The 16,970-nt window shown below is 43.4% G+C and overlaps 1 protein-coding gene across 3 annotated transcripts in view; it reads right to left on the bottom strand.

Moving 5' to 3' along the window:
• Positions 1–1,150: 1,150 nt before the first annotated feature.
• Positions 1,151–16,970, bottom strand: part of polr1c (RNA polymerase I and III subunit C) — a 54,172-nt gene continuing 38,352 nt past the window's right edge. Inside the window, exons 7-9 of one of the 3 annotated variants that reach the window (XM_088421892.1) lie at positions 11,589–11,738; positions 2,993–3,109; positions 1,152–2,100 (exon numbers count right to left, since the gene is read on the bottom strand). In XM_088421892.1, coding sequence (XP_088278018.1) covers positions 1,970–2,100; positions 2,993–3,109; positions 11,589–11,738 — 398 coding nt within the window. In that variant the 3' untranslated portion in view covers positions 1,152–1,969. Of the gene's footprint in view, positions 2,101–2,992; positions 3,110–11,588; positions 11,739–16,970 lie in introns of all 3 variants that reach the window. The other 2 variants (XM_088421890.1, XM_088421891.1) reach the window with 2 other exon arrangements.

Genomic DNA, 16,970 nt, shown 5'->3' with positions numbered 1-16,970 from the left:
TTGGCTAGACTGTGGAAAGGTTCCTGCCCAATGGCTTCGCCTTCTGTCAAGACATGAAGGAAATTCATATTTTTCAAATTCAATGTATCAATAAAATAGTGTGTATATGGAAACGTGTTATTCTACGAGACGACGTAGTGTCAGTATAAAGCAGATATAGTCTTGGCCCAGGAGAAATAAAGACAAGTCGGCACCTCCAAAAGGAACAGATGGCATCCCCTGACACAACATTCCACCAGGAGCAAAAGGCTAGGTGTGGCCTTCAAGAGAAAATGTCAGTCAGGGTTTATGGTGCTCAGACTTCCTCCCGCTTCAAAGAATGGCCGGCAGTACAAAGACTTTTGAAGACACTATCCCCACGCAAACAGACCCCCACGCACACACCGACACGCACGTGCACGCGCACACACACACACACACACACACACACACACACATGAATTCCACACTGCCCCAAAAGGGTATAAGAACTGAATGTTGAAGGTAAAACGTTGCCATTTTCTGCTCCGACCTGTGGGAGGACTGGCCCGAGGCCTCGTGTACTTTCCCACTCTGTCTGGATTAAATCAATTGTTTCACTATGTTGTGGTATGGGCGATCTTTCAACAAAAACGAACACGCTCGGAACTAGGTTAAGGCAAGAGGCTTTTTCTAGATTCCTAGATAGGGAGCTTTGACAGGGGATGCTGTTGAGTACCTTACACCGAAAAGATGTCTCTGTATGACGTCTTTTTTCAAAAGAAGTCTCAATTTTCACCTATGAAGCCCTTTGAGACTTTGGTAATTCAGGGCTATACAAATAAAATTTGCTTGATAGATTGATTGATTGTATGTAAGCACCAATGTTCAACCAAATCCAAGTGTCCTATTAAGAGCTGGTATCCAACCTTTTTTTTTTTCTTTTCTTGAGAGGAAACCTAACAATGAATACGATAAATGACTACGACATCACACTTTCAAAAAAGCTTCCAAGCATTTTATATTTTTGTTTTCATTATGTGATATATACCTAAAAATGAAAATGAACAAGAAACCAAGATGGTCAAACAGATTTTTTTCATGACTGGAGATGACCACTTCCATTAAAAAAAATGCAACAATGAGTAATCTATACACTGTCGTGTTATTAAGTTCACATGTATCTTTAAACACTTTTCTTATAACCAAATAAAAGGTCAAACAGTCATGTCATCTCCCTCTTGTTTGATATTGTGGCATACTGAGGAAGCACGCATACCTATGGTGGAATATGGGCCATAATAACAAATGCAGTTTTTCCCTCCCCAAGAGGTTTGCATGAAACTTGTGTTGTAAGCTGACTGGCTCCTCACAGGCCACAGAGCACATGTGTAAGACGCTCTGTCAATGACCTTGGGGCATTGGTTTTAAGCCAGTCTATCCGTGTTTACTTCTGATTTACACATAAGCGACTTTACTCGTAATCAGTCATTAAACGCCCTGCAACATTTGTGCATCATCTGTAATTCAAAAACTCCATCCAGCCATTCTCTAAAGCTACTTATCCTCATTAGGGTCGCCGGCTTGCGGGTGCCTATCCCAGCTGTCTTCAGGCAGTAGGTGGGGTACACCTTGAACTGGTTGACAGCCAATTGCAGGGCAGATAGGGAAGAACAACCATTGCGCATCCATCACACCCAAGGACAATTAAGAGTGTCCAATACACTTGCCATGCATGTTTTTTTTTTTGTTTTTTTTTTGAGTGCGGGAGGAAGCCGGAGTGCCCGGCGTGAACCCACGCAGAATCTGGAAGAACATGCAAACTCCACACAGGAAGGCCATAGCGAGCTGGAATTGAACTTGTGACACTGAACTGTGAGGCGGACGAGCACTCTTTCACAGAACCACACTAATTGAAATAAGCATCAAATATTTTTCAAAAAAGTTTAATTGCAAAAGCAAGGTTTGGTATAGTAAATCCAATGGAACTTCTTCATCACAGTCATTGATCTCATTCACATAATTTCACTGCGTCAGTAGAGTCCAGTTCATTGAGGAATTTCTGGCACTTAGCCATGAGGACTTTGATACCTTCTGTGACCAGGACATTCGGGGGCAATATTCCTGTAGACTCCACAGAAACTATTTGAGAAAAAAAACATAAATTAAAGAACAATCAATATGAACTTTCCATTTCAATTGGAGAGATGAATACAAACAAAATATGGAGAGCATAATTTTCGAAATGTGATAGAAAATTTGATTGCTTGACAGAGGAACACTGGAGCTCTGACAAAGAGGGTTGGACATTGGGTTCTTGGTCACCAACTGTTCGCTCAGATTTGACGGCCGGCCAGTTCTCGGAAGAGTTCTGGTGGTTCTAAGCAACTTCTATGAATCAAGGTCACTGCACTCATTCGGATCTTCAACGCAGCAGCATATTTCTCTGTATGCTTCCCTAGATTTCTGCCTCAATACAATCCTGTCTTGTAGATCTAAAGACAATTCCTTTGATTTCATGCTTAGTGTTTGTGCTCTGACATGTATAGTCATCTGTGGGACTTTATATAGACACGTGTGTGCCTCCAATTAGGACTCCAATTAGGTTGTAGAAACATCTCAAAAGATGATCAGTGGAAAAGGATGCACCTGAGCTCAGTTTTGAACCTCTTGGTACAGGCTGTTTATACTTAGGGGAATGTGATTTCTTAGTTTTCTTTTTAAAAGAAACACACACACACACACACACACACACACACACACACACTGTCATCATGGGGTACTGTGTGTAGAATTTTAAGGGAAGCGTTTAATATAATTCGGAATTAGGCTGGAAGAAGACAAAATATGGACAAAATGAAGTGTGAGTACTTTCTGTATGCATTGTATTTGGCTTCAAGACAGGTACATTCTTACAAGCTAAAGCCATAACAAAACAAGTCTAAAAATCAATCAAGTTTCAAAAAAGTATATTTAGTTATTATTAGGGTTTCAAAAACTGTGCACATGAAATGAAAAATTTAAATTAACATACATATGAAATGGTCCCGCACTCGTCCAAGTTTCACCAGATTCTTCAAGTCATCATGACGGAGAACTTCTCTGCTGCATGTATCCAAGCGACTATTCACTACCTTAGCAACTTTGCTCCCTGGGAGAAAAATAAATATTAAATTCAATACTCATTAGAATAATTGTTAAAACCTAAATTAAATTCATATAACGGGTGAGCAATCAAGTTTGGCCATGGATCAAATACTTTTCTAATATTTCATGGACAGCAATTACATTTTCAACAGGCAAAACCTGGTTATATTATTCAAAATATTATATTAGCATAGGTTGGGAAATAGAGATACCTAAAGCTCACGGTTCAGCTTAATCATGGTATTAATCTGAGTATCGTAATTATTGTGATATCATGGAAAAACTTCTGTCCTCATCCATCCAATGCATACATATAGTGTTCCCTCGCCACTTTGCGCTTCATCTTTTGTGCAGTCAGTGCTTCACGTTTTTTTCCCCCCAATTAAAAAAAAAAAAAATTCCGCATGCCTCTGGCACTCCTTGAACGTTATCCATACACGAGTGAAAAATCCTATGGGATGGGGCGTTTCCTACTTCGCAGATTTCCCCTTTTGTGGGGGGTCGGTCACCATTAACTGCGAAAAATGAGGGAACACTATGCTGCGTGCACACCGAACGCGAACGAGGCGAAAAAGCGGAGAGTTTTGTATTGTAGTCAATGGAGTTTGCACGACTGGGCGCGTCGGGCGACGTATTGTACTCGAATGGAGCAACGCGAATGGCCGTGCACGGTCACGAGAAGCGAAATTTCGCCTTTTGCGTGAAGTTAAAATGTTTTCGCGTTTTGCGTCACGACAACCAATCAACTTTGGGAACATTCAACAGCTCACGCAGGGGGCAGGAATGAATCATGGCGGCCGCTTTGCGGTCACTGGGAGCGATCCAACACAGAAAGCTGAGGTATCTATACAAAACAGAACCGAGCAAGAGCATTCACCTGGCTTGTAGAAAGGCGGAAGCGAGAAGTTGGTACAACTGGTATGTGCAGCATTTGCTTCCTGTTGAACTGTAGTTACTGTGTTAAGGTAATGATAATGCAGCATTGTCAGCTCAGTATTTAGCATGGTATCAGCTACTTAATTGCAACATTGGAACTTTTTTTTGGCAGACGAGTATTGCCGTAAAGTGAGGGACACGCAGTGTAGAAAAAAAAAAGAAGAATAAAGGTGCTGTCAGTGAAAATATTGACTCTGCCACAAACCAGAAAAGCGAAAGCTCCCATCAATGCTCTTCTTTCCGGGTCTACCGTAAAGTGCACAGCAAGTTCTCTTCACTCCCCTCTCCTCTCTTCGCGTGAGAAAAAAGTGGACAAAAAGTACAACAGCGACAGAAAGCCCCGCGAATGAGCATACCAACGCGAATTTTCGTGTTCGGTGTGCACGCAGCATGAGTGTTATCGTTTGCCTGTGTCCGCGATGCATAATTTTTGCCATGGGACACATACTTTCAAATCAAAGTGCTTCCTTTGGACGCAACGTGTTTTGTAGGGGTGTTGCTTAACAATTGTTTCACACAAGGCAAATGTAACCTGCAGCGGCAGCCTGCTTTCGATGTGACTAATACCCTTTGACTGCCATAGTCAATCATGTTTTCACGTTCACTTCCCAGTTTGTCGGCTTGAGTTACCGCTGTAAATTACCACATCTATGTTTATGTTACTATCACTGAGCTTTTTAGATATAATTTGTGGTAGGATGCTGCCGAGCCACCAGTGCTTGGCCTGCTGCTGGCTGGCGTCCGCTACCTAAGGAATGGGATCAATGAGCTGAGAGCCCGGACTAAGCGTTCATTGCGAAAGTGTTGTGTTTTTCCACTTTCGCTGGCGGGGATGCACTGGAATCGGCATTCGAGCTGGAGGAAGACGCTGTTTGCCGTGGATGGGCATTAGCAAACATGAGATCAAGCAGCCGGACAATGTGTTCATCACACTGGGGGACTTCAACTCCTGTGACCTCATGACTGTTTCCCTAATATTAAATTAACTTAATTTGTAGTATGCTCAGTAAGTGAACAGAATACCAACAGGGAGACGGGCCCCATGGGAAATGAGGCTCAAGTTTGCTAGTGAGTACTCTTATTATTTCGGTGTTTGTTGAACGAAGTGTTTATAAACATAAAATGTACCTATAAAACATACACATCACATAAAGAAAGCCAAAATAGAACTTACAAGTGATGCTTTCTTAAACACAAACAGTTTGAAACTTTGTTGCTGTTGCTGCCCAGTGGCTGTAATCATGGTGAAACCTGAATGCGCAGTTTGATGATGTCACGGTACAAGCCCCGCGTGCCGTCGTGGGCAGTTTAACATGAACAGAAAATAAAGACAATTACCAAAAACGCCAAAAGAGGGAGACAGAACAACACAAACAACCCCACAGGTTCTGACACTCCCCTCCTGGTATTATTGAATACCACTACCAGAACAAACAAAATATTCAAATAACCAGAACAGTCAGTTCGGCTGAACGCCTTTCACGGCCATCAGAAGAATCGTCTCAGAGACTGGCCTCAAGAAAGTCTTTGCAGACCCAGAGTTTGTGACCTTGAGTTTCACTTTCTGGACCTTCAGGATTGCCACGACCTCTGTTATCAATGTTAACAGCACCTCATGTGTGAGGTGTGAAGGGCTGGTTTGCATGAACATCGAATCCAGTATTTGGCGGGAGATGCGAATCATTTGCTCCCACACTTCCCCCATGTGAGAGGAATGTGGCAGGTTGAAGACCCAAGTGCAGCCCCATCACAAAAGTACTTCCTGATATTAGGCTCTTCAGGATTTATCAGGAGTGTATGCAATTTCTTGCAGGCACCTTTGAAGTTGGTTCCGCAGGCAGAATGTATTTGCTTTGCAGGTCCACGCAAAGCAAAGAACTGACGCAAAGCATTAATAAAACTTGATGCATACATTGCTTCAATCAACTCGATGTGCACGGCGCGTGTGCTCCTGCACGTGATAAGCACAGCACACCTTATGCTGTTAGCTTGACCACCACGTGTTCGCCTCATAACAACACTCCAAGGGCCGAAACCATCAAGTCCCACATAAGTGAAGGGTGGCTTGAAGCTTAGGCGATCAGGTGGTAGGTCTGCCATCTTTTGTTCAATAGTTCTTCCACGAAGCTTGGTGCACACAATGCATTTGTGAAAGACTCCGTTGATACATTTCCTAGCACCAACAATCCAGAACCCTGCCATCTGGATAGACCCTTCTGTAAAAACACGACCTTGATGTCTGACCTTTTCGTGGTAATGTCTTACGAGAAGCATGGCAATGTGACTGCGACCTGGAATGACAAGAGGCAACGTTTCTCTTGCGTCAAGTGTCAACTGTTTGAGCCTTCCACCAATTCTTAGAAGGCCAACATCATCCACATAAGAGTTCAGCTTCCTTAGTGAATTGTCTTTTGAAATGTTCTTACCAGCAGCCAGGCAAGATAACTCTTTATTGTAGCATTCTTTTTGCACACACCTGATAACCACTTCTGCATTGAAATACTCTTCTGCTGTGGGAGGGATTTTGCATTAATGCCAACCACTACAATCTTCAAGCTTGGTCGTAGCACTAAATTGCATCACAATGTGTGTCAAGAATGTAATGGCTTGCACTAAGGTCTTATGGGATGAGAATCGTTCGACTTGATGGGACCCCATATCAGCTAGAAGAACAGACAGTGTAGTAGTATGAGAACACACTTCAGAATCGAGGTCTGGAGCAACAAGGTCGTAAGGCTCCTCTCCAGAATTAGATGTCCCTTCAGTTATGTAGACAAAAACTGAGGCCCAGTGAGCCATGTTGTGTTGGCAAGTTCAGCTGCAGGTACAGCGTGAGTAGCATGATCCTCCGGATTCACGGTGGTGCATACATAGTGCCACTACTTGGGTTCTGTAGATTTTCTGATTCTTTGCACTCTATTGGCAACACACACACAAAAAAAAACGTCTGGGCTGGTTGTGTATGTATCCTAAGACAATTTTGCTGTCTGTGTAAAATTGCACTGAGTCCATTAAAGCATCCAAAGCTCTCGCTACCAGCTCTGCCACTTTCACTGCCAAAACAGCCACACCAAGCTACAATCTTGGCAGCCGTGGGAGTTCGTTAAGCATTTCCCAGGACAAAGCCAATGTGACATTTTCCATTGCTGTCGAAAATCTTTAGGTAGGCTGGAATGGCTTTAGTTGAGGTGTCTGAAAAGATGTGGAGTTCCTTCCTAGAAACTGTGGTAAGCATAGTTGGAGTGTACGCTCTTGATATCTTAAAGTCACTCAGAGTTTGTAAGGAACTTTCCCAGGCTTTCCATTCAGCTTTCTTTTCGTCGGGAAGGGGAGTATCCCAGTCAAGAACCTGACCATTGGTAAGTTCTCGCAGTAGGAATTTTCCATGAATGATGACCGGAGCAGCAAGTCCAAAAGTGTCAAAAAGACTGTTGACTGTTGCTAGAATGCCTCTGCGAGTGAAAGGTCTCTCTGATTCCCACTCTGAATGTGAAAAGGTCATGTTTGAGATCCCAGCTGAGCCCTAAGCTGCACTGGATGTGGTCCGAGCTGTCATCAAAGCCAACATTCTTAAATGCATGTGCGTTAGCCTTGAACTTGAGCAGTAGATATCTTTACTTGGTACGTAACTTACAAGTGATTACTTTTTAAACACTACCAGGGTAGATTATTGAAGAAAGACAATTACCAAAAAACGCCAAAAAGAGGGAGACAAAACAACACAAACAACCCCACAGGTCATGACAGTGTTCATGTCATTGACTCAACTTGAGAAACATAAATAATGCAACATCATGATATTGCCGTGATGTCACTGTATGTGATGTAAATATTAATGGTCTAAACAGCACCAAGAAAAAGAGATAAAGCCCTGTCAAAATTGTCTTATCTCCTATGTACTTATCTGACTCAACCCAACATGTACTTCCCTAGATTTATGAATCTCTTGGAAATTTATGGTACATACTCAGGATACAAAATCAATGTCACCAAAACTCAGGTATCGTCAATAAAATTTGTCCGTTCACAGGTACAAGATGCATGGTGCGGTGTTCATTTTACCTCTGAAAAGTGTTGGGTCCCCAGGACTGGCAATACTAAAAAACTATGTGTCCAAACTGAAATTCTTGAAGTCCTAAAAATCGTGCGGTAAAAAGGACAAAATTTAAGGTTTAAACTGCACTTACAAGAAGTGAGCAAAAAGCCACAACAGATATTAAAAAATGTCACAGTAAAACATATTAAAATAATAGAATGAATTTCGTACATACGGCCTCCGTCATCATTTTCTTCATAGATTTGATATGATGGTCCACTTTGGAAGAAATGTCGGCTCCGTTTCAATATGTCAACATTTGTTCCTCTTCTTGATCTTCTGGAGCGTTTTGTTTTGGCTTATTGTTGCCTGATTACTTGACTTTTCACTGATACTAACATAATTGCAGAGTTGTTATTTTAGGCCTAAAGATAGCACTTTTAGGAGGCTTTTTTCCAATGATCAGATGCTGCAGACGAAATCTCATGATGAAATCTTAGATAAAAACTTCCATTCAGCCTCTGCAAGAGAAGTGGTTGACTCATGGTTCTCGGTATGAGAAGCAGTATAAAGTACAGTTTCCCTGATTTGCCTTCTTTCCAGAGCTCAAATGCATGGATAAAACAATTTGTTACGGGACCACATAAGCATGAAAGAATGAAAAGAAGATCAAGATACCTTGAAAAACATGTACCCGCTCACAAGACTGAAATTGCATCACAAACCTCAGATTCACAACCAGACAGCTCGAGCAACTGAGTGACATTGTTTAACAGTGCCCAAGCCATGAGAAACCTCATCTTCTAAGAAAGTGTAGAGGTTTTCGAAACAAGCCACTTGAAGAAAGCAAGGCCTTTCCAAAAGAGAATGGCATCTGCTTTAAGTGTTACTCTTCTACAACTCACCTTGCAAAGACCTGTGTGGAATGTGAAAGTGATGGTCAATTGCCGCAATACACCCTGGACCTGCTCATTGGGACGGCAGGAAGCCCTTGTTTGAGCATGCCGGTGAGGATGAAGAAGAAGCACCTCAAACAGCGATCACATCCAGCTGCACAGAAGTCTGCGATGTAAGAAAATAACCTAGGTCTTGTTCCAAAATTTGTCTCGTAAGGGTCTACCACAAAGCACAAGACAAAGCCATTAAGATTTATGTTATTCTAAGTGACCAAAGTAAAAAGTCATTGCTCGATCTGAATTCTTCAACCTGTTTCAAATTGAGGAGTTAGACTCACCACGCCAGATGATCGATCAGAGATCCCAACACCTACAGCTGCACACCACCATGCTCATCTGAGGTCTATAGCCCATAGGATCCCATGACTCGATTCTGAGGCTCAAATATTACTCCTTTTAGGAGATGACATCCTCCAGGTGCATTTGGTCAGAAAGCATGGCAATGGTCCACCCAACGCTCCCTACGCTCAAAGGTTGGATCTTGGTTGGGTTGTCATCAGTAATGTCTGCTTGGGATCAGCACACAGACCAGAATCTTTTAATTCTCTCCGCACCAATGTGCTTGAAAATGGACGTCCATCCCTTCTTCCCTTCTTTCTTCTTGCCCCAAACACTTTCAAGTAAAAGAAAGGTTTGGACACACAAATTCAAACATTCAAAAAGATTTTATTGTCACTTATTATCAGTCACTTGTTATTGGATTAGCCTGTTTGAATGCCGTCTCTAGGTCGGGGATGAGGTCCTGCCCCAAGTGGAGGAGTTCAAGTATCTTGGGGTCTTGTTCACGAGGGAGGGTAGGATGGAACATGAGATCGACAGGCGGATCGGTGCGGCGTCTACTGTAATGCGGACTCTACACCGGTCTGTCGTGGTGAAGAGAGAGCTGAGCCAAAAGGTGAAGCTCTCTTTTAACTAGTCGATCTAGGTTCCTGCCCTCACCTATGGTCACGAGCTGTGGGTTGTGACCGAAAGAACAAAAACCCGGATACAAGCGGCCGAAATGAGTTTTCTTCGTAGGGAGTCCGGGCTCTCTCTTAGAGATAGGGTGAGAAGCCCAGTCATCCTGGAGAGTCAGCGTCGAGCCGCTGCTCCTCCGCGTAGAGAGAAGCCAGTTGAGGAGGTTCGGGCCTCCCGTTAGGATGCCCCCCGGTGAGGTGTTTCCAGCATTTCCCACAGGAAGGAGGCCCCGGGGACTACCCAGGAGGGACTATGTCTCTCGGCTGGCCTGGGAGCGCCTGGGAATCCTTCCTGAGGAGCTGGACGAAGTGGCCGGGGAGAGGGAAATCTGGGCTTCCTTGCTCAAGCTACTGCCCCGCGACCCGACCCCGGAACACAGCGTTAGAAGATGGATGGATGGATAGTACTTGACCACACAGTGAAATTCTGATTCTGTTTGCTGCCAGACCCGACTACATTCCATAATTGAGCAAATAATAATCAAATATTTGGGAAAACAGTCTTGAGGTCGCAAGTGGTCTAAGTCCCCTGCTGTGATGAACATGCTTTGATCTTATGTTTGCTAATGTCCGGTTTCCTCAGCAAATAGCATACGCCTCCAGCTTGACCGCCAAGTCCGGTGCATCCCCATTTCCGGCGAAAGTGAAAAACACAACATTCTCACGATGAATGTTAGTCCGGGTCCTCAGCTCGTCGATCCCATTCCCGAGGTAGGGGACGACAGCCAACAGCAGGCAGGACACCGGTGTCGCTGCAGCCCAGCCTTCAGCCTAACGTGCAGGCCAGTCAGTGACACTGAAAGTTTTGGCTGCTCAATCTCCGACCTCCTGATCGCCTGAGCTACGAGCCACCCATCACCTATGTGGGACTTGATGTGTTCAGCCCTTGGAATGTTGTAACGAGGTGGTCGGGCTAACAGCAAAAGGTGAACGGTGCTTTTCACGTGCATGAGCACAAGCGCCATGAACATCAAGTTGATTGAAGGTATAGATGCATCAAGTTATATTAATGCCTTGCATCAGTTCTTTGCTCTGTGTTAGGCTTCTCCGTGCATCCAGTGACTTGACAGCAACAATGTTCTCAAAGTTTCCATTCACTGTGTTTAAAAAGGCATCACTTGTGAGTTTTGGTTTTCTTTGTTTGGCGTGCATTTTTGGTTATTGGTACATTTTATGTTTTATAAATGGTTCGTTTATTGGCTTGTCTTGTTTAGGTTTTACAGAGTAAAAATTGGAACCTCAAAGACTGAAGACAACAGTAGACAACATAAAATTACCCTTTGAGGAAATGTTGGCTATCTGTCGGAAGTGTGTTCACAAACGCACACTGGGGACAGAATAGGCCCTGATTTCTTTTTTTATATGGAGATGGAGGCATCAGCAATAGAAATAAAACTATATTTCACATGTATGTACCTTTTATTTGCAAGTAAATGTGCAGTATAGATTCGACTGAATTGAAAACTAAGTAGCACAAACAGAAAATAACTAATGTATTGTTGGAACATATGAGGCAGCATAAGGTGATTCAAATTCAATGTATATTCTATGTATAATATTTATCCCTATTTCCTTTCTTTGAGGTTAAGGTAATCTTACCATTTTCATCTTCCAGTTCTATAACTCCTTGTGAAAAGCAGAGTTTTAGGCGTTCTGCCTTCTCTCCCTGTACTGTGTCCAGGAGGGTGATCTCAGGCAAAAGCCGATAACTTGCTGTGGCCACCGGAGAGAACTTGGCATGATCCTTCCCTAATTTGAGAACAGAGACACTTCAGGGTTAAGCACAATACAGTGATTATGCGATGCCTGGACTAGCCTGGATAAAGCCACAAATTCAACATTATATTACAATGTTGTTATTATGCAGTATTATTATATTAGAGTATACTTATATTTATACAGTAATCCCTTGTTTTTACTGGTTGATGGGACCGGAATCCCCCCGTGAAGTAGTGCTCCCACTTTTCACATTGAAAATAAATAAATAAATAAACAAATAAAATTTAAACATGAACAGTCTTCATGCTATGTGTATTACTTAAGCCAAATATTATTGCAGTACACATATTTATTTAAATCTTAAACGATTAAACCTTATACACTAACAGTATGTGAACAGTTTGCCCTTTCTTTTGAATGTGACGTGCCGTGTCAGTTAAAAAACCCTCCCACAGCACACACCTACATTGTTGAGGCAGAAGCAGAGTGAGGAACAGACGAACACCAGACCATTGGAAATCTCTTGCGTTAATATTGTGATTACTTTGAGTATTACTATACTGCGATTGAATAAGTTTAAAAATATGTCATTAATTGAGGGTGCGCCTTATAATCTGGCACGCCTTATATATGGAAAAAGTTTTAAAATATGTCATTAATTGAGGGTGCGTCTTATAATCCGGTGCACCTTATAGTGCGGAAAATACGGTACTTGCTTTAAGCATCTTTCAGATTTCCCACAATGTGCGCGGTCAGCGCACATCTCTCCAGTGTAATGTTGAATGTGCTCGATGCAGTTGTTTTTCTTTTTCCTCGTAAGGCAGTTGGAGTTAATTTTACCCTAAATACTCATTGAGCACCATGCGTGTTTCACCAAATTTATGATTGTGTGTACATAAACTTCAGTATTACTTAACAGGAGAACTTTTGCACACATTGCACAACAGCTTCTCATAGGGGGCTGACCCAGAGGCAGAGTGGTAGCAGAGCCAGAGGCAGAGTGTGAGCGGCTTTCACTGCGACAACTCAAACACACGCTGCGTTCTCACGGCGAATTTCATTGGAAACAGGATGAAAACGTCCAGTTTTAGTGCATAGAAGCATGCAGGAGTTTCTAGATACTGCTAGATTCGGTTGAGGATTCAAGGTAAATATCTAAAATAGCACCATGTGCTTTGCACTTTGAAAACGTTGTGCAAAAATCTTAACTTTAGGTTGAATTATTTACGTAAAGTGGATGATAACTGCCCCTTTTTCTTTGCTTTTAACCAAAAATCTAGACTGTTTTAAGTTTATATGAATCAAAATACCGGGATTTACGCATTTAATTGCAAGAAATTTCAACTTAAATATCTCTTCGTTTTGTACCGGCCACCATGTTGGATTTTGTATCTACACAACAGAGTAGCGTTGCATACAAATAATAAGGTAATTTAAGGCCAACTGCCCGTTTCTGGCAAAAAATAACTCGCATGTTAGACATTTCTACCCAAATACCCAAATTAAAAATCGGCTTTTACAAATTTATTTACAAGAAATTTTGACCAGTAGCTTTTGTTTGGTGCCGGCCACTATGTTGGATTTTGTATTACAGTAATCCCTCGCTCTATCGCGGTTCATCTTTCATGGCTTCGCTGCTTCACGGATTTTTTACAGAGTGGATATTTTTTACAGTGCATTGTGCTCTGAATCCTGGTAGAGTCAGGGGCTTTACTGTTGTCTTGAAATAAAATATTGACGCTGTACTGTATTGGTTTTTCACTTGTCAATTTATTACAAAAGGCAGGAGGATCCAAAAGCTTGCTTTCATCTCTCCTGTGTCTCTCCTGTAACCGGTCTGTGCGCTCAGCTCTGCACACACTCACACGTTACCAACATGCTAGGAAGAACATTGATTGGCAGCTTGGTCACTGGGAGCCGATCACGTGACTCTTAGGCGAGCCGAGAGCAAACGCGCACACTATGTAGGCACACAGACAGCAATGGAGAAATGTGGAGCTTTGGAAATCTGACTTTTACCGAGATTTCTTTTGTAATAAATTGAAATTTCAAGTGTATTGTTATGATATAAGAGGCTTCACTTTACTTCGATGTCCGGGCATATCTGTTTATAAAAATCTTCTTACTCAGAAAAAGAGAGAGCGCCAACAACTATCCATAACAATGTGCAGAGTCAGGACAAAAAGACACAGTTGGAACCGTGAAATACACGAGTGACAATGTTTCCAACCTTGTATTACTACAGTATATTTACTAATTACTTATTACTAATTACTTACTTATTATTTACTAATTACTAATTTTGGGCTTTAAAACTAGTTTTGATTTTTGGTTTTATTCTAAAGTTCAAAGTCAAAGTCAAGTTTATTGTCAATTTCTTCACATGTGCTTAACATACAAAGGAATCGAAATTGCGTTTCTCACTATCCTCTGCGTTTTATATGTACAATAAAAAAGTGCAGGTGCGCAAAACGAGACAAACCTAAAAGCTAGATACTTATGTAAAGTGCAGTATGTTTGATCTACTTTGCCTAGTGTTGCTAAACTAACAACTAAAACTAAAAAACTAAATACGAAAAACCAGGTATGGCAAGAGTACCCCAAGACAAGACATAAGTAGCAGCATATGACAGGACAATCCAACAGTACGAGACAAAGCAGGACAACGCTGGCTGAGGTTGTCCCAGTTGTGTGCATTTGAGGTAGTTGTTACAGTTCTAAGTGTAATCGCTAGTGCACTAGAAGTATAATTATAAATAAACATGGCAGCAGCAAGTCTGTGCAAATTTTGCAAGTGCATGAGTAAAGTTTGAGTTTAGGTGGGGGGCCAGCTAGGTGTTTCTACTGGCTGGGGCTGAATGTGAGAGAGAGGAGTGGAGAGAGAGAGAGTTCAGCAGTTTCACGGGTGGGGGGGGGGGGAGTTCAGCAGTCTCACGGCCTGGTGGATGAAGCTGTTCCTGAGTCGGGTGGTGCGGGAGCGGAGGCTCCTGTACCTCTTTCCGGAGGGCAGGAGGCTGAACAGACTGTGTGCAGGGTGGCTTGTATCGGTGACAATCATGACGGCTTTGCGGCCGAGGTGGGTGGTGTACAGGTCTTGCAGGGAGGGGAGCGGAGTACCAATAATCCTCTCAGCTGTCCTCACGATGCGTTGTAGGGCCTTCCTGTTGTAGTCGGTGCAGCTCCCGCCCCACACGGTGATGCAGCTGGTGAGGATGCTTTCGATCTGTAGAATGTGGTCATGATGGGTGGAGCGGCACTTGCCCGCTTCAGTTTGCGCTGGAAGTAGAGACGCCGCTGTGCTTTCTTGGCCAGAGATGCAGTGTTGGTGGTCCAGGAGAAGTCATCGCTGATGTGCACCACCAGGAACTTGGTGCTGCTCACCCTCTCCGCTGCAGCACCATCGATGGTCAGTGGGGGGTGTTGGGTGCGGCCTCTCTGAAAGCTGACGACCATCTCTTTGGTCTTGCTGATGTTTAGCAAGAGGTTGTTGTCTTTACACCATCCGGTCAGAAGCTCCACTTCTTTCCTGTAGTGGGTCTCGTCGCCGTTGGAGATGAGACCCACCAGTGTTGTGTCGTCAGCAAACTTCACGAGGTGGTTGGAGCTGTGGGTTGCCATGCAGTCGCGTGTTAGTAGGGTGAAGAGGAGGGGGCTGAGCACACAGCCTTGTGGGGCCCCCATGCTCAGGGTGATCCTGCCTGAGATGTTGTTGCCAACTCGCACCACCTGAGGCCTCTGGCTGAGGAAATCCAGCAGCCAGTTGCAGAGTGAGGTGCTGCTGCTGCTTTCCGGGTGTTGATGGCGGAGAGTGTCCTCCTCACGGTGGCAGCAGACAGGCACAGAGGCTGGTCGTGCGGAGGTGGTGTTCTGTTCCTCAAAGCGTGCAAAGAAACTGTTTAGGTTGTTGAGCAGAGTGATGTCACTCTCACAGCTTTGTGGTGCCGGTTTGTATTCTGTGATAGCCTGAATGCCCTGCCATAGGCTGTGTGCATTCTTGCTGTCCTTGAAGTGAGAAGTTATCTTGTTTGTGTATTCTTGTTTGGCTTTCCTGATGCCACGGGACAGGTTGGCTCTCGCTGTTCTCAGGGCTGATTTCTCCCCAGCTTTGAAGGCCTTGTCTCTGGCCCTCAACAGCCAGTGGACATCTCCTGTTAGCCATAGCTTCTGGTTGGCCCGTGTGGTGATCCTCTTGATGTGGGTCACGTCGTCCATGCATTTGGTGATGTTGGAGGTCACCGTGTCTGTGTACTCCTCAATATCTGTGATGCCGTTGTAGGTGGCTGCTTCCTTAAAAATGTCCCAGTCTGTTAACTCAAAGCAGTCCTGTAGGGCTGAGGTCGCCTCCTGTGGCCACACCCTTACTTCTTTTCGTGCAGGTTTGATGGCTTTCACTTTTGGTCTGTATGAAGGCATTAGCATAATAGTGAGGTGGTCAGAGGCGCCGATGTGGGGGAGGGGGGTGGCTTTGTATGCTCCTTTGTGCTGAGTGTAAACACAGTCCAAAATATTATGTCCTCTTCTTGCAAAGTGGATTTGTTGATGAACTTCAGTATTGCATTGTAAAATTAAAAAAATAATAAAGCTGACTACACGGATTTCACTTTGCGCGTGTTATTTTTGGAATGCAAACCCCGCGATAAACAAGAGATTACTGTATACACAACAGTGTACATTCAAATAACAAGGTAAACTAGAGCTGCAAGCAGCTATAAAGGGCCCTCGCAGACCTGTGCAAGTTGAGGTATGAACAGGTCCGGGTATGAAAAAGTAGGAGTAGGAGTAGGAGATTGAACGTGTTTGGGTCTACGCATGTTGGGGTAAGTGAACATTAGAAGTCAATGTCTCAGAAAATGTCCAAATTTGATGACATATGACAATTCCGGCTCAACAAACTAAATAGAAACACAAAAATTATGTTATATTATTTTCTTCCACACAGTGGTGTTAGCACGACAATAAAAATTAGTTCATAGACGACTTCAGTACAGGACTCTTATTAAATATGTGAAATTTAAAGGTGGGATTCTGTGGGTTGAGTTACAGCAGCTTTTATTGTTGCTGATGTCTGAACTTTGCGCTGCCTGCTAGGCCACGGCCATTATCGAAACAACGTAGTATTTGGTGGGGGGGGGGGGGGGGGGGGGGGGGGGGGGCAATAAGCGTGTTTAATGTCTTATCAGACAACATTTAAGGGGGTTAGTGTTATCACGTGTTATCATCAAGAGGCTCAGCAGAGTACATAAAAATGTGAAGGAATTGCTA

The sequence above is a fragment of the Hippichthys cyanospilos genome, chromosome 8 (assembly GCF_059441005.1).
Source record: "Hippichthys cyanospilos isolate Australia breed blue-spotted pipefish chromosome 8, RoL_Hcya_1.0, whole genome shotgun sequence".
In the NCBI taxonomy this organism is placed as follows: Eukaryota; Metazoa; Chordata; class Actinopteri; order Syngnathiformes; family Syngnathidae; genus Hippichthys; species Hippichthys cyanospilos.
The sequence above is the reverse complement of the archived record's forward strand: the minus strand, read 5'-3'. Positions and strand labels throughout refer to the sequence as shown.